The sequence below is a fragment of the Styela clava genome, chromosome 5 (genome assembly GCF_964204865.1).
Source record: "Styela clava chromosome 5, kaStyClav1.hap1.2, whole genome shotgun sequence".
NCBI classification, from domain to species: domain Eukaryota; kingdom Metazoa; phylum Chordata; class Ascidiacea; order Stolidobranchia; family Styelidae; genus Styela; species Styela clava.
The window spans coordinates 16,270,236-16,290,337 of NC_135254.1; the positions used below are offsets into that span (position 1 = coordinate 16,270,236).

Here is a 20,102-nt window from a genome sequence, read left to right on the forward strand (position 1 = left end):
TATCACTAATGTCACTGAATTCACCAGTGTTATGGCTATCCGAGGCAAATAGCGAAGTTGAATGATGTGCTTGGCAGTCTAAATTATTATCTGGCTTTCTATCTTTTTGGTCGGGAATATATGCTAACAATATAGGCATTATAGAAAACTAAAAATCGAATGCGGAATCTATTAGCCTGGTATGGCTATGTCTGATAACTATGTGTTTGCACAATTAAAGTGTTTGTTTTGTATTGCACAGTTTACCTATTCTAGGCACTATTGTGGCCCGCGAACAATGAAAAAATAAATTTGTGGCCCGCGGAGCCATTAACCTTGGACCACCCTGATATAAACTATAAATATATATATAAAACAAACCCAATACTGACAATAAGGATCATAAAAGTGTAGCAAGTTTAATAATTATCAGTTGGGGTTACGCAAGACAAACTAAATATCTTACTTTGCTCCACGCCTTTGTGGAAGTGGATCCGCATTCGCGTAACGCAAAGATACTGTAGCAAGAATAAAGATGAATATACTATTTAAACATATACAAAAAAATGCATAATCGAACTTAATTAATCAAAATTAAGTCGAATTTCCCATGAATATCATTACCAGGTGACTGTTGCCATATCTGAGTACTCGAACAATCCGCAGCCACCCCCAATTACTGTCATGTACCTAACTGTTTGCTATACTCGTCGTTTTATTTTATTTTTATACCTTTGTTATTTGTCATTTACGACATATTTGTTTTACCCAATAGCGCTTTACCCTGTCAACAAATCAGTAAATTTACCAAAATTTAAGATGTACTTCAGAAACTCATAAATTGCTCTTTAACGATGTGGGCTTTCGTGTATACGACGACCATCTTTGGCTCAATCTTGGCTGACAATCTCATAGGCACACATCACTCAGGAAGAATAGTTAATATTCTATTTTACGGTTAATAGTGAGTGTATATAAGTATATCACGATGACTTCTCCTCGAAGTAATGCTCTACTCTCACTGAGTGATCGGTTGGAGTTGGTAAAAATTAAAGCTACTGGTTCAAACCAAGCGGGCAAAATGTCTTGGTATGACGATTGGACGGAAGATCAGCAGAAAGATTTGGATTTGAAAAATTTACTTTTTAGAAATTGCGTGCGCAGGCAATATGTTTTGGTTGACGACATTGGCCTCATGAATGTAAGAAAATAAATCACATATTTTAAAAATAATTTTTATTAAAATTGTGGTTAATTTGCATAATTTTAAAAATAGTTGATTACTGATTATACGAAGAAATAGATAAAATTCGTATAGTCTTACTGTGTCACGGGCAAGAAGTGTTGTACAATATGCATATTTAATTGTTACAGACGGACATATACATTAAGTGATCTTTCATTTAGCTATTATCGTTGTTAGACAAGGCGTGTCTAATATGGGCCTTACAGGGTGACCCCCCCCCCCCCCAAAAAAAAAATTATACATAAATAAAATAAAAGGAAAAACTGTCACATCTTCTAAAGAAAATAGAAATTATAGAAATTTCATGCAGAATCAGGGGCGTAGCCAATAATGGGTGGTTTTGGAGGTCGGACTCCCCCCCCCCCCTCTTTTTTTTTGGAAATGTGAAAAAAACAAAAGCATCTTTTTGTATCATACATATCAATTTTTTGTAGCTTGCCCCACTTTTGAAAATTTCTGGCTACGCCCGTGTCCAGAATGTCCTAATTTGCTGAAACTTTTGAGTTCATTCATACACAAACAAAAGTTTAAGTTTTAAACAAATTTTCTTCATTTTCGTAGAATTGAGAAATTTATAGGTTCTGATTTTTTGGGGTCACCCTGTATTTGGTATTGATTTTTGATTCGAAATTATTGAATTGAAATACATTAACGCACCAAATTTCAATCACTTCTTAATTTTTAAAATTTTGGTATTATTAAAAATTTATTTATCAAGATTTTCCTATATTTCAGATGGCGGCAAATGGCAAAGTGAAGGAAATATCGACAGTATGTAACGCAAATCCAGAGAGAATCACAAGTCGTGATGAAAATGGTGCTTCTTTACTGCACCACGCAGCAGCCAACGGCAAGACCAGAGTCATGGATTATGTTTTAGCAGACCAGCAAGGCGCCAAACGTAAGGAAATTACTATAATTGTTATTAGCGTCCTCGCTTAAATATGATTTGTTTCTCCACAAAAGTTATCCTCTTCTTTTTTTGACAAGTTTTTTCTATCATGGATTTTTTTTTGTCATTTTATCCCGGAAAGCATTTTTTTAACGAATCGTTTTTCATTTTAATAATATATTCATGCCTCAGTTTACTTCTATATGGATATATCCTCTGAAGTATAGATTGAAGATATCTTCATATGCCTTTTCAACCAATTTTGTTTATATTTTTATGGAGGCGGCTTGAAGCAATCCATGTGCAGTCACTCAAGAAAGTAACCTAGCTATTGACGAACTTGCTCAAAACTAGGCAATATGCATATCATATAACTTGTTTCTCTTCCCATTTAAACAATTCATTGCAGAAGCAGGCAGTCTTACGTGGTCATCTGTTTTCTTTTGTATTGTTTGTTTTTAATTTTGTATTGCTTCTCATGATACCCCGTTAATTTTTCTCCGAGTTCGCCTGCATTACCAACACTACATATATGGTAGATTGATATATACAAACCGCGACCTCCGATGCGAACGGTATATATGGCGCCAATGCACAATTTATATATTTCAAGTGCAAATACTATAAAATTGCAGTGGCATTTGGGTAATAAGCAATGGATAAGATCTTCGTGATTTATGGGGAATTATTTTGGACGTAATCTTACATAAACGGTGTAAAAAATTCATGATGCTTTAATTTACGCAGAGATGTTTTTGAAGATAAATTGGCATTATTTATGTTTTGAAAGGTTTCTGGAATTCGCGCACAAAAACAATGTTTACGACAAGTGGCGTAATATTTACCGTAAGAAAAGAATCAATAGCCGTTTACAAAAAAAAAAATTAAAATCAGAATCGATACTATAATATACATACATTAGTATCATGCGATAATACAGATGGCACCCCTATTGAAAAAGACATAAATGAACCCATAAATTTCTCATCCACTTAAATTTTATTTAACATTCGAACAATTGAACTTCTGTTAGTTTATAGTTGAACCTAAAAATTGTAGTAATCTACGACGCTTCGCACAAAAGTTATGTTTTCTGTTTTGGGTGAACTTTCATATACATATATATATATATTTTATTTTCATTTATTTATAATTTTTTGGGGAGTGAAGATGAGGAATCAGGAAGTTGGGTTTATTTCAGAATAAAATATATAAACGTACATCGCATTGTGGGTTGTAAATCTATGTTTCAAAACCTATGCCTATCACCTTGCTTAGGGTAAAAATGTCACAGACTCTAGAGAAAAGTGCATATCTCGTTTTTAAACGTGGTTTAATTCATTTCAGTTGTGTGACTGGGGGAATATGTGAAGCGTTTCAAAAATTAATTTAGATTTTATTTTGCTTTTGTATTTCAAACACGTAGTTTTATACGTAGAAAAACGGGTATTTGAGAACGTTTTTGGTACGTTGGTCTGAAGGAAACCAGTTGATTTTGCAGTAAATATTTTGCTACTAGACTCAAAATCTGATTTTTTTTTCATTTTCCAGTAATAGATTTTCCGGATGAAGGTTCTGCGACACCTTTGCATTGGGCAGTTGAGAAAAACAACGAAGAAGCAGTTGATTACCTTGTATCTAGAGGTTGTGATCCAACTATATTAAACGATAGAGGAGAGACTCCACTTCATCTAAGCGTTCGAATCAACGCATTGGATGCTTTGCGGGCTCTTATAAAACATAAGGTAAACATCTTGTGTAGCTTCCCTAAAAAACAAATATACTTCGATGTGAGGTCATTCATTGGTTGACTGACACCGTCCGTTCCTAATGTTTTATGAGAAATTTTTAAATAACGTGTTAGCAAATTATTATCTCTTTATCTTTACTGTATGACTTTTTTTTTATATTTCCACGCTTTTCTGTCCTGGTATCCCTTAATTTTGGTCACAGAATTTATTCGTATTTTCAACTTAATCAGAACAATTTAATTATAGAATTGACAAATTTTTGTCTCTTTGTGTTTATTAAACAGGGTGTTCATAAAGTCTAATTTGTCTTTAAATTGCAAAAGAAATTTATTGATACCATATATAGTTTGCTGTTCCCTACATGTCTGATAAATAAAGTAAAAACTTAAATGAACACTGATTAAAATAAAACATACCTGGTTCATTTATATTGAGAATTGACATAACAAAATTGGAATTGTAACTGCAACAATACTTTATGAACATCCCGTATATCATATCTGATGTTTCTACCTTTTTTTTTTATAAACAGGAATACTCAAAATTTCGAATACCTTTCTTTAATTTTCAGTTACTTTTAAATTTCCTGTAATTTATTTATAAAGGGTGTAATCGACCTCAACGAAGAACAAGGATCAACTCTCAATACACCGATGCATGTTGCTGCTGAATACGATCGAAATGAAGCAGCCAGGTTGTTGTTAGATGGTGGAGCAAAATTATGTAAATCATGCCAGCAAGGATATAAACCTTTACACACCGCAGCGTTGAATGGATCAATAAAGTGATTGTCAATTTTTTTCATTTTTTTTCATACTCGTGATTGAATTACATTGTGACTCCATAAGCGCCAATTGGAACATTTTCTAGAGAGAGAACACAACTTCAGATTACTGAAACGTCTGGACGGAAGTATGGTTAACTAATAAAACAATTTTGTTAATTTATACGATGTTATTTACCCATTTCGCTCTGAATGAGGCCATTTGTAAGTAGCACCCACTGATATCTAATAATATGTGTAGTGCTACTATTGTTTGGGAAGATTTTACCGGTTTATCTGATTTTCTGCTTTTGAATTTGTCCTTTTTATTATATAGTTAACTCAATTTAACTATCAGGGTAATGACGTTAATATTGGATGAATGCGAAAAACATGGATATCCTAAAGATCGAGTGTTATCATTTTGCGACAAGGAATTGTGTAGTCCTTTACATTGTGCTGTGCTCGGTGGAGATGCAGATGCCATCAAGATGTGTTTAGAGTAAGTGTTTTTATTTATTTGATTTCTCGTATTTATTATGAAAAATTGTGAAATAGTTGTAATTTTACATAAATATAAATGTGTGATTTTACTTCGTAAAAAAAATCACTGGTTTTGGTGGTAAATTTTAAGATATATCGAGAACTGACTTCATAGCAAAATTCTGATCGTAACATGACTCTATGAATAATTTTTAGTCACAAAATTCCAAACATGAGACATTCTATAGTTTATTGGACCGGTACTGTGAAAGATTTCGGGTACACCGTTTTTGCTTTCGTGTCTATGTAGTTGAGCATTGTTCTCTTGTCTTTTTACAATTTCAATGCTCTATAGAAAGTGATTTGGAGAATTCGTTTTTTTTTTGCACTTAAACTCTCACTTCTAACGTTATAAAATTGCTATTTATAGAACCAACCATACTTCTCAAAATCACAATTCACTTTTTTTTGATTGGTAATATTATTTTAAGCATATTTGTTTTGAAATGTTTGACCCTTGACCCCTCTATGTATTCCTGTATTCAAAATAAATGAATGTAAATAACTTTATGATAACTCGCACGTGACTTAGAAAAAAAGACATATTTATCAAGCATGTATGTACTTAAATCTTGCTTTTAAGTCCAACTCTTCATTGGCCCAAGTTATATTTATCCTCGATAATTTTAGCGACACAAAATTCTGAGATATATAATTGGAAATTAAAAGATAATTTATTACAATATATATCAAAGCGAGAAGGCATTAGTAATGCAGTAAATATGACTAATCATTGTTAGCGAACGTGTCAAATCTGCATTTCATCTTGTTGGGTGATGCATATATGTTTACATTGATAAGGCAACGACATCTCTTTTGTTGGGCTCTCACGAATGTCGCGTGTCGTTGTGATTCTGATTGTTTGAATTTCTACTTAAATTTCTATTATGTCATCAATGTTTAGGACCTCGTAACTATCAGATGGGGTTACTCGACACTAATCCTCTTTACTTCCTTCATGACTTTGCGCGGAGGTGGGAGAAGAAGATAAAAAAGCATTGATATCATTTAACAATTCATAGTTTAAATATGTTGTATACCTTCGAAATAATTTTTATGTAGTTGTAAGAAATTTTCACAACCAAAGCAGGGGCGACACAAAATGCTACGAGGGCCGTAGTCTGTGGAAACCAATGCGTATAATTTTGTAAGATGGAAATATGCACTGTTTTCTTTCTCACACGAATATGCACGATATTAGGTTACCTTTCATTGTTTAATGAAATCTGGCCTTTGAGCACGTACAGCAGATTTCACATTGTTAAATTGCACCGTGCTCTTTCGCGCCTTATACGCTTTCATTTGTAGGTTGTAAGATAACGAGTAAAAATAAATGTTGGGTGCTTCAACGTGAATAAATTATTAAATTATCTTATCACAAACAATTATATAAACGTATACTACATCCGCAATTTTACATTGAAATATTTTCTTCCAAAGTCAGTTATAGGTGATAATATAAAACAATTTGAGTAAGGAAACAAAGGAGTAAATGAGATAATAAAAAGTTCAGATTTTCTTCCTCACAATATGGTTTTATGTTTATATTTAGGAACGGTGCTAGGCTTGACACAATGCAAGCGGACATGACAACGCCTATGCACTTGGTGTGTGCACAGGGAGCTTATGACATTGTTGAAAATATGTTTGAACTTGCCGAAGAGCAAGCAACAACATGTCTGTCGATGCAAGATAAACAAGGTCACACACCTCTTCATAAGTAAGTTGATTTTAATTGCTTTCTGGGTAATATATAGTTGTTTTATATTGACTATTAAAACAGCATTATGACGATAAGTAATTGATGGTGATTGGTCAACTTTTTATCCAACTGACGACAAATGAACCTAATGTATATGGGTGATTAAGGTAGCGATCAACCACTGCTACTTTCTCTTTACGTTAGTGAATTCGCCTGCACTTATTGGACACGGAATGTACATTTGGATCGTATTGTTATTATGTTGTTGTTGTCGTTTTTTCTCCATTTAATGTTGGTATTTATCTTGTTATGAAAAAGAGCTTTTTTCATTAACTACTGCATCAATTGCTTTGGAAATTTCCATGATTTTTCAATTTTAAATTTCTGTGGCCTCTATGAGATTTTTTTTTGTGCGATGACGTCATCAAAATTGCGCTTCCTGTGGCGGCTCTGCTTTCGCGTAAGTTGATATCTGGTGGTCTGCTGCAGTACGATACCGGTAGTCTACTGTGACAGATTGCATACCAAGACTACTTCATTCTTGTTTAACGAATAGATCAGCAATAATCGAAACCGATTCCTCGAGTAGTTAGTACTCATATTGTTGCAGAACTAATATTCACACGTCTGGGACACTTACAGTTACAGTATTTGATTTGGTTGGTTTTATAAAAGTTTGCGCTTGCTCTAGGGTTTAAAATATTTTGATATATAGCAGTTTTATATATTTTGATTTGGTACCATTGCCTAAACAGCTAACCAGCTGATTTTGCAACTTTGATTTGTGGTTTTGTCAAGTAAATAAAAGACGCGCAACCAGGATTTCGAGAAAGTAATATTATTAATTTTTCCCCTAGTTGTTGATACAACCTTGAAATCGGCCTTTTTATATTATCTTACAGAGCCGCCATGTATGGCCATGCAAGCATCGTTGAGTTTTTAGCCAATCACGGAGCAGATTTAAATATCGTAGATGCAGATCAGAATACACCGTTGCTATTGGCAGCGTCACGTGGTAATTGGGTTTCTGTCAGAGATCTCATTGAAGTGGGGGCTGACATATTCATAAAGGTATTTGTTGTATTAAAATGGATATTGGGTGGACATATCATAAACATATTTGATTGTATTATAACATGGATGGTACTACAAATTTTGCCCTTTTAATTGGGAAATCAAAATTTAGCCAAAAAAATATTTGTGCGTCATTCACGTGAATGGTTTTAAATAAATAATTCATAAATAATTGTCAAACGAACCAAGAATTTTTCATATAAAAATGAGTAATACCGACCAATTTAATCAAATCTTGGGTTTACAATGATAAAATCTTTTAAATTATTTAACAAAGAGAAGTATTTTGGTGCTAAAATATAATTTTGATCGATCTTGCTTGATCAATTATAACTTACTAACTCTATCCAAATGCGTGATGCAGTGGTTTGTGGGGAGAATTTTACTAAATAATCGCCTTACGGGGTATTGAAGTCAGTTATATTTATTTATATAACTATTGACAATTACCCATTTGTCCAGTGGTTTTTGGGCACGATTTGGATCGATTTGTTACTATGTTGTTGTTGTTCTAGTTATTATTCTTATTATCATATTTCTTCTTATTGTTATGAAAAAAACTCGATTTTTTCATCAACTACTAGACAAATTGCTTTGAAAAATTGTACTTTTTCCTGGCAGTCTATTACTTTTAAATGGGATTCGATTTTTATGCGCGATGACGTCATCGACAATTTTGCACCATGTAGTGCTGTACCGGTAGTCTACTGTGACCTATTGCATACCCGCGCTACATCGTTTTGGCTTCCCGTTTTGGCTTGAGGGCGCTGACCTGCGGGGTGACCGTGATCCACCACGTTTTTTTTTCGGTAACTCGGCCAGTCACGAATGCAAAGGTCGGGAACGGGCTTGCTTCTGAGCGAAAAGCAACATAATTTTTTTCAATGGTGTTATTTTTTACTTTTGAATAATAAATCAAGTGCAGTTTCCATATTTAAGCTTGATTTATTGTTGGCCAGTAATAGTGCGCGCTGTTTGAGAACGATTTATAATTGACACATGTTTATGAAAAAAAAAATACACCACATTAGGATTTGATTTCATGTAACTATTAAATCATAATAGTGAGTGTGCAAATATATTTATCGACCTGATATCGATTTTGAGATAATTTTAGGATATTTTTATTTATTCTACGAATATAAATCCTGTCAAAATAATATATTTTTACTACACTATTGATTTTAACGTTTTTTATTTTTAATAATGATATGAATGATTTTTATTTTTTATTTTAGAATAAATGTAACAGAAGCTTTCTTCATATGATCGTCATCAATGGAGGTGATCTCAAAAAACTGCAATCACAAAAGTTTAAAAATCAACAGTTTAGAGAATCTTGCAAAAATATTTTATGTGTGAGTAAACACAAAAACATTTTTACATTGCTGTCTTCTGACTATAAAATCCCACATTCCGGTAGAACGAATTGTAACCAGCTGAAAGTTGCGATTCGACTCATTTTTAAAATACAAACCGAAACTGAATTCAAATTGGTGGGACGAATGATCCAAGTTACAAGAGGACTAGATTTGTGATTTGGCTCATTATAAATATGGTAACCCAGCCTAAATCAAAAATGACGATTCTTTATTTGACATTTTACAGTATGCTGAAAAGTCGTAATAAGGCATCCAATTGAATAGCTTTAATACGATTTGACGTCATGTGAATGGTTATTAAACAGAAAATCCTGTTTTTTTTATTACTCTCTAGTATTTGTTCGATTACCTATTTCAATCACTAGTCGTGATCATTACGCAAGAGAGTTATTCAACACTTACTTTGCATCAGCTTAATTTATGTCTTATTGAAATTAATAAAATTTGGTCAAATGAAGAATGAAATAGGGTAATCTGAGGATAGAAATATGTAATGCTAGATGTAATATTTAAAATATTTGTGCCTTCGAAATACGAATATTTGCCTTAGTAAACATATCATTCTTGATTTGAATGTTTAAATTGAATTCATTGATTGCATATATGCTGTGTATTCCAACGAGCCATTTGTAAATGAATAACCATTCTATATTGCCTCCATTGGTCACCCAACTTCTATCAACTAGTTTGTGGGACATTATTCAATTTTTCTGGTTATCATTTACCATTCGAGCTAGACAAGTCTTACTGGAAAGCTGAAATTTATGTGATAAAAGCAGCATTCATCAACTAAATCAGCATTTTCCAATCGGGTATAAAATCCTCCACATGGACGAATTTTGTTGTTTTCTATACAGGAATATTACTTTGTATTTGGTGTAAATTTAGTTATATGGTTTAGTTATTTAGAGTTACAATAATGCTTATTTATGCGCACATTATAAGCTATTCAAACTGTATGAAAACCAGAGTGCGATTTGCGTGCATCACTAGCTTATAATTCTTTTAATACGGAAAATCAAACTATTTTGTTAGATTTTCGAATTGTGCAGACGGAGAAATTTAACAAAATAGGTTGCGAGCCATTAAACTAAATTGTACTTGTATTTATTCCACAGAAATCCGAAGTCCAGTCTCTTCTTGTTCAACCAGACAACGCAGGATGTACACCTCTTCATTACGCATGTCAAGAAGGAAATTTAGCGAGTTTGGATACTCTCATGGTGCTAGGAGTGAGTGCGAGACTCAAGTCGTCGGGAAATCAATCTCCATTGCATTTTGCGGCTCAATATGGAAGATATAACGCTTGTAAGAAACTGATCAGTTCACCTCAGGTGTGTTCATTGTTTCTCCGAATAGGGAGGCTCTTTACATACAACCAATATGAATCAATTGGTGGTATTATAGATTAAGATTTTTTTAGTTTGGCTTAGTCATATTGATAATTTGTGATATGTAGGTTCGTTCCTTTACTTCAGGGTGAACAAAAAAACAGAACCCATAGATTTTTTAACTGCGTTCACGAAGATGTAAATTTATTTAACATATGAATACTTAAACCTATGTTTGTGCGTGATTGTACCCAAAAGTTCCAGTAATCTAGGACGCTTTGTACAAAAGATATGTTCTCTTTAGATAGATTATGTTCCGAAAGGGTTCTGTAGTATTATTCCGGAAAATTGTGTCTAGCGCCGTCGTGCACGCACTCTACAATTTTCAGTCCAAAATTCAATGTGACTTGAATATTGACACAGAAAAAGAAATTAGCAGCGAGATACTGTGTTAAATATTTAATTGTAGAAATCTCCCGTTCACGCATAAAATAATAGAAGAATATTACAAACTTATTAATTTTTTTTTTCTGTTTTTCAGGGACCAAACATTATTAACGAAAAAGACAATCTTGGTATGACACCGCTACATTACGCAGCTGAAAACGGGCACACAAAAATCGTGGAACTACTCTTGAACAAGTGCGCTGAAATTTTACTTATATTAGCTAGTAAGATTTAACTCAGAAAACACGATTTTTTAATAAATATGAGTTTTCATCTTAACTCTGTTAAATGCTTATTATTCACGCTTTTCGCTACGCACGAGGCTATGTACAAGCAACAGGAGTTGTTATGTTTGAAGGGACCCGAATCTTAACGGTTCGACACTGTCACTCTACTCTTACACCTTGGCTGAAGTGGTGGTCATGGAGTTTGAGCTCGAAACTGCGATGTCAACACAGTTAAGTTTAACGCTTCAAATAACCGCTAGGCCATCTTTTGCAAACTCGCTTTCCCATTTTTGTGTATCAGATATCGAACTATAGATCAAGGCATACAAAAACCGCCCTTTTCCAATTTCAATTTCCTATGCTTTTATTAATGTAACAAACAATAATCAAACTCTGCTCACAATAATTTTAATTTGAAATATTCAGAGGAGCTGTCTGCCACAGAAACATACGAGGAGAGTCTGTTCTACACGTAACAGCTACAAACGGCTACACACGGACAATAAAAATACTTGTCCATATGAACAAAACATTATTGGATCATGTCGACGAGAATGGGGTGAGATTCTGGTATTTCTCGAATAAACAGATTAAGCTAAAACTTTAAATCTCAACCACACGGAGGTCAACATATTTATAACAAAACTATATACACTGAATAGCGCTAATCATCTTTGCTTACTAGTTACAAACTGACTGAAGCCCGTACATTTCCTAGTTCAGTCCGATATGCCCGATAGGATTTTTATATTTATCCAAGGGAAAACGGCGATAAGGCGAATGAATCATATGATGACGATCGATTATCGTTCGTCTACCAGTCCATGTCCGGTATTGAATAGTTAACCATTCTTCATTTGTGATTCGTGGACTGCAGAGATTTCACTACACCAACATACAACGCCCCACCCTCCCCGCAATAATCGATTTGGAAAAGAATCTTAATAAGAGTATTTGGATATTTACAGAATACAGCTCTTCATCACGCTGGGTGTGCGAGTCAAGTTAGTACAGTAAAATTGCTTATGGATTTAAACGAAAAAGTTCAACGAAATAACGAAGGACATACATTCTTTACATACGCAATACAGAATCAAAATCGAGAAGTAGCATTGGCAACTGTACTGGTATGTATGAATTACACACTTTAGATACATGATCAACTAAAATCAAAATCGCTACCTATTAGGACGGCGCTCCGGACCCGGCCAGCCAAGCCATTTAGTGCGGCCCTTGTCAACATTCAGATTTTCTCCCATCACGAATAAATTCCTAATGCGACGGTTTATGTTTAAAAATGCGCTCACATGGGTAAAAATACATGTTTTTTGCTCTTGTCACTGCGTTTAACCTTTTTGCCCGGTGCCTTTATTACAGTAAGGGTGAGCGATAGCCGATAGCTGGATGTCTGAAGTTGGTCATATGGCCCGCTGGTAAGAAATGTCGCACCCCCCTGATTTATAGTATCAGTAACGCTTGGTACTTTTGTGGTGACTTTAACTTCTTTCAGAGCTCAATCTGCTGTATTTTTGAGTGAGTGCGCGTAACCTGGCTTATAGCAGATTTCTTGAAAAAAAATTTCCACCCGGACTAATACAAAACTATTGTACTGTATGGTGTTAATTTAGTAATATAAGAAGAGTCACACTCCTCGAAATTGGTTTTCTACTGGTTTTTGATTTCTGAGGTGGTGTCTCTTCGAAGTTGGATTGTTGTATACGTAATTTATTTCCAGTGATTTAATGCATTACATATGTCTTTGCTTCCAATGCCGTAATAGCTAATAAAATTAATTTCACTTGGTAAATAAGATACAGACAGATGGCACCAGTTGCCATGTTCATCTTACGATAAAATAGGTTTTCAGATTACACTGAAATATAATTTCCATTTTAGAGAATTTACTTTAAATCTGTATTCACGTATTTGTGTAACAATTTTTTTTTTCAAATATATATATTTTTTTTAAATTTAGCACGATAGGTACGAGGAAGCAATGCAAGAATTCTTCAAAACTAAAGAAGCCATCAATGTTCCAAGCTTAATGCTTATACAACATCTACCTGACGTATGGCAGGTGAATGCACTTTTTTGTTTGTCATATAACAGTTTTAACAAAATTGTATTCACTGGGTGATGATTACATTCATTTAAAAAAAATTGACTGTGGTTCATTAAATTTATTGATTGTAATGGATTTTTTTTTATTATTTTTTATTATTATTAAACGTTGTACATTGATTAATTGATAGAAACGCGAAACTAGGTATTTTAATTGAAGAGAAAAGAACAAGTGTTGATGGTCTTTGAAAGAAGGCTACCTGTCATGATAGTTTGAAAAACACTGCTATAAACTCTTGACTTCATCTTATCCAAATATTCTTGTGACACAGGTCACACATCGATCCAGTGGTACACGAAACATGAAACGAAGTATAATAGGTATCTGTCACACGACCCCCTAATACATATCTTAACCAGTTAAATTCACAATTATATATATTTTTCTTTTAGGTAGCACTTGACCGAAGTATTACAACAGCAGACTGCAGTCCAAAACACAGAAATTATTGGGTCAGATACCAATTTAAGGTAAATGAAATATTGTTGGGTAGAAGTGCCCAAGTCATCTGAGTCTCAAACCGAGCCCCGAAGTCGAGTCACGAGTCACCGGAGTCTTAAGTGGATTCCGAAGTCGAGTCATTGAGTTATGTAACACTGGTAGTTAGCTGAGTACCAATCCGAGTCATTCCTTCTAAATGATTCGAGTCAAGTCAATCACTCGATCCTCCCTAGCACTATATTCGGATATGATTTTCATGTCTATTTCGTGGAAAGTGGATAAGACGGCTAATCATATTATAAACATGGTTGTATACCTTCTGGTTTCCAATCTAGAATGAGTTTACGCTGTATTTCATAAATGAAGTGAAATCCCCCCCAAAAAAAAAATTTCTCTCCGATACAATTAGTGTAATCTTTCGAATTCGTATTATAGTCTGACATAAAGATTCATATAAAATTTTTGTTGTTTCATATTTGTGTGATGCCTGTACTTACATAAGGTATATTTCAAACGGGACAATACTAATTAAGAATTTTCATCAGCCATCCAATGCTTTATTATTAAGTCAACAAGTCCGACTGGTTGTATAGAGCCTTTTTCGGAGCGAAAGTGCAAAATGCCGTCAATAAGGCTATTCAACTACACACAATGATATCCGATGGGTCATTGTTGTCTCATGTTTGGTCACAGAGAAATCAAAGCAGAATCAATAAAAAAATGATGCTTTTTTCACATGCAATATTTATCCATATTTTTTTTATTTTTTTTTTATTTACAGTACCTTCAACCTAACGTAAACAAAAGAGAAGAAATCAGAGCAAAAATGAAAGAAATTTTAGAGACGGGACAAAACTCACAAAACAAAGTCAAAACTGTTAATGGAAAAGACGTTGACCCAATTGACGTAACAGCTTCAGCTTTTGTTCTGCCAGCTTTGAATGTAAGTGAACAAAATTACTTAATCTATAAACCCAACACAGCATTGAGTTGCTTTCTTATTGAATCAGAACACAAATCAAATTAGCACTCTACTCGTTTGTTAGAACGCAAACTTTCATTTGGAACCACTATTCATCACATTTAGTCAATGGAGTATCTAGGGCTGACATCGGCAAACTACTGCCCGCGGGCAAATCCGGCCCGTTGTGTGATTCAATCTGGCCCGCCCGATGCTGCCACAACCATAGTAAAATCAAATTTCCATGTTTCAGCTAAAAAATAGCTCAAGAAATTTGTTGAGATCGCGATTAAATTTAGTTTAGCATGAGGCTCATTGTTTTCTACTTTTGCTTTTGTAACACTGCAAATATTGTTCAACTTTTTACGTCACACTTACATGGCCTGCCAGTCTAGGCGGGCAAGGTTTTTGGACCACGGGACATCCCTGATCTAGTGTGGCAGTGTAGAGTGTAACTATTATAAATTGTCAACCAACTATAGTAATAAGATATAGTAATATAATTTTATCAAACTTTCCTCTTTTCCATTATTAGAAAATGGTTCAGTATAACAGAGTTGAATGCCTAAGGCATCCAGTTTCAACTGCATATCTTCAAATGAAATGGTACGTTTGAAAACGATTCGTTGGCAGAGAATTTCATCCAAATATATATATCGGGATATATATAAGGTGACAAAAATAACGGAACCCACGCAAAATTTGAAACATATTCCAGAAAAAAACATAATTTTTGTGCTTTTGTGCAAAACGTCTTAGATCATTGAAACTCTCGAGTACAATCATACACAAACAGAGGTTCAAGTATTACATAATTTTTTTTATTTTCGTGGAAATTCTTCGTAATTTCAATACGTTTTTAATCGATATATTAGCATATTTAAGCTTCAAATGAAGACTAACTTATGTATTGAATTTGATATCATCAGGTTCCCCGATACTAGATCTAAAAATTGTCAATGGCAATGTCACTTTTTTTTCATATTTTTTTTTATACAGGAATGCTTACGGACGTTGGTTCCATGGTTTAAATTTATTCATCTACGTTCTTGGACTTATACCTCTCACTTACCTAATTTGTACTACGGATCCAGGACCTACGTTTCATAATGAAGTATCCGGGTAATTGTTAATAAAAAAAATAACAAGTTTTGTATTTAATGACACACATCCTATGGGTTTTATAAAATACATCAAGCATGTCGCTTTTAGTATATTAGTATATATACTTTCATCTGGAATTCTCATTTACTCATTGCGTTGAATTTATTCTTGAATTCAAGACAAAGTGGAACTATGAATCGTTACGATAAATTGTTATTTTACTGGTGATGAAATAATCGCTTTTATCTTTAAATAAGGGACCAATCAATCTATTATTTGTCATTGTATTGGTAGTGCTGCTTGCTACCTCATTAGCTCATGTTTATACTATGAACAGGCTTTTATTTTGAAATATTGTTTATTATTCGTCATTTGATTCGAAACACTTTCGAAATTTCTTTTTAGGAATTACACAAGTCGCCTTGATTCTCCAGTTCAATTTACTAAAGTCCAACTCGCTATGATGGTGATTTTAACGCTGTTGTCTTTAGGACAGATTATCAAAGAAATCGTACAAATGTGCCAGCAGGTACGTAGACACAAGAACCCATCTTTTGAAATGGTATAGTTGGAATAATGAGAGGTGGATGCTCCCAATGATCATTTGAATAATCCCATTTGTGAAGGGATATTGAGTTATGTACTAAAAATAAAGTTCATTTTTTAAATATATTTGAGTGACATGTTCTCAGTACGAAATGTTATTTTACAAAGTGATTTATATTTTTTTATAATAATAAAAAATGTTCCAGATTATTATTGGAAAATTGGGATAAATGCGTCAATATCTATCTGTATGGCGTCTTATGTAAAATTTCTAAAACATAAAAGCCATTTATGTTGATAGTGTTGAAAGTACTAGAATGTAAATACAACCAAGAGTAGGATAAAAGGGCGAGACATATGAAGTGGAATGCAAGAGTCTGTATAGGCGAAACAGTGGACCAGTGCACTGTCGAGTACATCGCATCCTACAGACTTCGGCAGCTTATATCTATGCTATCGCGTTACAACGCACTCACATATCGCTTACTTTAATACGGCGATCTTCCAGCCTTTCGCGGGATTGAAAGACAATGAAATGATACTTCCCAATGGACAATATGTTTCCAAAATTGGAAACAGACCTCAGGACTGATATACAACACCAAAGCATATACTTGTGCGGACTTGTTCCTACGGCTTGAACTATTTTAATTCAATCGGAAGCTTGTAATTCAATTAAGTTGTGACATATTCTTGATCCATGTCAGTCGCCATGTCATCAATCATCAAAGCCTAGACAATATGTTAATTTTACTACAATATTCTCGTAAATGAGTACGTATATCGTTTGCTACAAAAGCTTAAACAATGCATTATTGTGGCCTTTGTTGAATAGAAAATAACTGTGAATACATAATAAAAGTTTTTTTTCAATCAATGCCTTTTAATTAATATATAATCATTAGTACAATTTTTTTACTCGTTGTTACGTGTTGCTGCCAATATTTTGGTAACTGTAATTACCGAAAAAAAAAGGTTTTTGAGAAATAATTTTCAAGATGAGCAAGTAAGACAGTAAGGTATACCGATGAAAATGGTTTCTAATAGTAAAAAACGCTCATAATCTGATGATCGTTTCTTCCATACTTTTCAAACCAGATATGAATGTGGGTTCGGGTAACATGCTGAAATATTGCAAGTTTACAAACGTTTATCATTTATTGTTCTCAGTATAACTCAAAATCATATCGCTAGTCAATTTTTTTGCTATGTGTGCTGTTTATAACTGAAGTGTAAAGCCATATCGACAGACCTACCAACTAAGATGTTGGGCAATAAGTACATGACATCCCTGCCGCCCCGATGCAACAGAAAAATTGAACATCGACATAAAATTCCGAAAATAAACATCTTCGAATTAACTAGATTCTAAAAGGCTATTCAAATGTTTTATTTTCATTTTCAGAGACTGAAGTATTTTCTGGATATGACAAATCTGTTTGAATGGGTGCTATATGTGAGCAGTATTTTATACGTTTTTCCGTTTTATTCTGGATATCCACTACATTGGCAGTTTGAGTTTGGAGCTATAGCCGTGTATTTAGCGTGGTTCAACTTGCTGTTGTTTTTCCAAAGGTATTGTCTTTTATATATATATTTATGGTGTGCTGTCGTGATATAAAGTCGCGGTAACACACATTCAAATAATTATATTTCCGAAAGTTTTGTTTAATAACAACAAAGAAATTAGGAAATTTTTGTTTATAGACGTAGCCAAAGGCAACTTATATATTATATATTGTAAACGAGCACTGGCGTTGAAAGGTGTTTGCTCGTAATCAGAGCAGAAATATTGGCAGGAATATTTGAGTTTGATTCTTCTTTTTAAGCGCAAAATTTCTGACCGAGCTGGGCCTCGTACTCGTTGGACACGAAATGTACCTTTAGATCGTTTTAGTATTATGCTGTTGATGTTGTTGCTATCGTTAGAATTTTTTTCGTGTTGTTATGGAAAAATCGCTTCGGAATTTCTAATGATTAAACATTTTTGTTGTCGCTAGAGGACTATTACTTTTATTCATTTCAAAAATTGCTGTGGACTTAATGGGCTTCATTTTTTCGTTTGTGATGACGTCATTAAAATGAAAAAATTGCGCACCTTGTGGCGGTTCCTCGTTCGCGCTATTGTCGTTAGTTGCAGAAACTACGCTTCCGTACCGGTACTGTGGAGATTAGATACCTGTAGTACTTCGTGTTGGCTTTCGTGTCCACCTATTTGAGCATGGCTCTCTTGTTGTTATTATTATTTTCTTTATTTCATTATATATGTTCAATTTCGATATTTTCTTTATTCAGATTTGACATAGCCGGTATATACGTGGTGATGTTCATAGTAATTCTACGGACACTTGTAAAAGTACTTGCTCTGTTTTCATTCCTCATTATCGCCTTCACTTTATCATTCTACATTTTGATGAACCACGAGGTAATATATATATTATTAAATCTGAACCGCAATTCTGATCAAACGTAATATATTGACTGGATTAGTTATAACTAGTGAAGACCTTAGCTATTGCGGGGTCCTAAGCGAAATGGGTTAGGCGTGGCTCAGCCAAGAGTACAGATGAGGATGAAACCCCAAAATTAAGATTTTGTAATAGAAAATGAATTCGTCTTATTATATGTAAAGATCAATTGGGCTACCATATCAAAAGATTTTTAGGGCAGACTGACGAGATGTATACTACCAATTAACTGCATTAAATTAAGTTAGAGATATCCAGTCTTTTTCGATATATTCCCCTTTTTCATATTTTGGATCTCTTTATTCCCCTCTCACTATGCATATAAAGTCTGTTCCGTCATTTGTTGAATTTTCAAATGATTCTTACTTGTTGTTTATATTTTAATTAAATATAAATCTGAGGTCTACACAGAATTGAAATTTCTTCATTTTTGTAGAATATATGAAATTTATTGGCTCCGTTTATCTATGTTCCAACTATTGAAGACCAAATATTGTATTAAAATTTTCTTTTACAGGCCGATGAATCCTTCTCTACGCCACCACTTGCATTCATGAGAGTAGTGACAATGACATTGGGGGAAATTAGTTATCTGGATAACTTCTTAGCTCCATTTGTTGACGGGAATGACGAAACATTGCATTATTCTATCGCATCTATGTTATTGCTGGGTGGATTTATCATTGTGATGCCAATATTACTAATGAACCTTCTCATTGGTTTGGCTGTCGGGGACATCGCAGCAGTGCAGAGCAATGCTGAACTTCAACGGTTGGCAATGCAGGTAACTTCTATCTTAATCTTGTTTACTAACAATTTGGAAATCAAAGATGAAGTCGGTCAGATGACACGTTACAGAAATACATTTGTGTTAGTGTGCAGCAAGAATTTTGAATCAAATAAAATAGCCCTATTTATTCCTAGTTCAAAATCCGTGCATTAGCAAAGGTATACTACAAGAAACGGTATTAGTCGCGCGTAACAAACGGATGTGATTTTATTTTTTCCTTAATTTTCTATAGCGTTATTCCTTCTAAAGAATTCGTAATTACAAAAACAAAAGTGGGTCTGCATCTACTGTATAGAATTATTGCAATTGCAGTGGATTGGAAGCGGTCGGAAA

At 33.8% G+C, this 20,102-nt stretch overlaps 1 protein-coding gene across 3 annotated transcripts in view; it reads left to right on the plus strand.

Annotated features, from left to right (window-relative positions):
- LOC120345020 (transient receptor potential cation channel subfamily A member 1-like) overlaps nt 1-20,102 on the plus strand; it is a 32,316-nt gene that overhangs the window by 9,552 nt on the left and 2,662 nt on the right. For 2 of the 3 annotated variants that reach the window (XM_039414385.2, XM_039414389.2), the window contains 20 exons: nt 1,961-2,126; nt 3,669-3,862; nt 4,474-4,652; nt 4,990-5,133; nt 6,727-6,894; nt 7,779-7,947; nt 9,189-9,308; nt 10,451-10,666; nt 11,205-11,305; nt 11,764-11,896; nt 12,306-12,464; nt 13,313-13,414; nt 13,852-13,929; nt 14,682-14,843; nt 15,397-15,467; nt 15,861-15,983; nt 16,371-16,494; nt 17,917-18,086; nt 18,807-18,936; nt 19,497-19,763. In XM_039414385.2, coding sequence (XP_039270319.2) covers nt 1,961-2,126; nt 3,669-3,862; nt 4,474-4,652; nt 4,990-5,133; nt 6,727-6,894; nt 7,779-7,947; nt 9,189-9,308; nt 10,451-10,666; nt 11,205-11,305; nt 11,764-11,896; nt 12,306-12,464; nt 13,313-13,414; nt 13,852-13,929; nt 14,682-14,843; nt 15,397-15,467; nt 15,861-15,983; nt 16,371-16,494; nt 17,917-18,086; nt 18,807-18,936; nt 19,497-19,763 — 2,976 coding nt within the window. Of the gene's footprint in view, nt 1-787; nt 1,181-1,960; nt 2,127-3,668; nt 3,863-4,473; nt 4,653-4,989; nt 5,134-6,726; nt 6,895-7,778; nt 7,948-9,188; nt 9,309-10,450; nt 10,667-11,204; nt 11,306-11,763; nt 11,897-12,305; nt 12,465-13,312; nt 13,415-13,851; nt 13,930-14,681; nt 14,844-15,396; nt 15,468-15,860; nt 15,984-16,370; nt 16,495-17,916; nt 18,087-18,806; nt 18,937-19,496; nt 19,764-20,102 lie in introns of those variants that run through there. The other variant, XM_039414386.2, reaches the window with a different exon arrangement.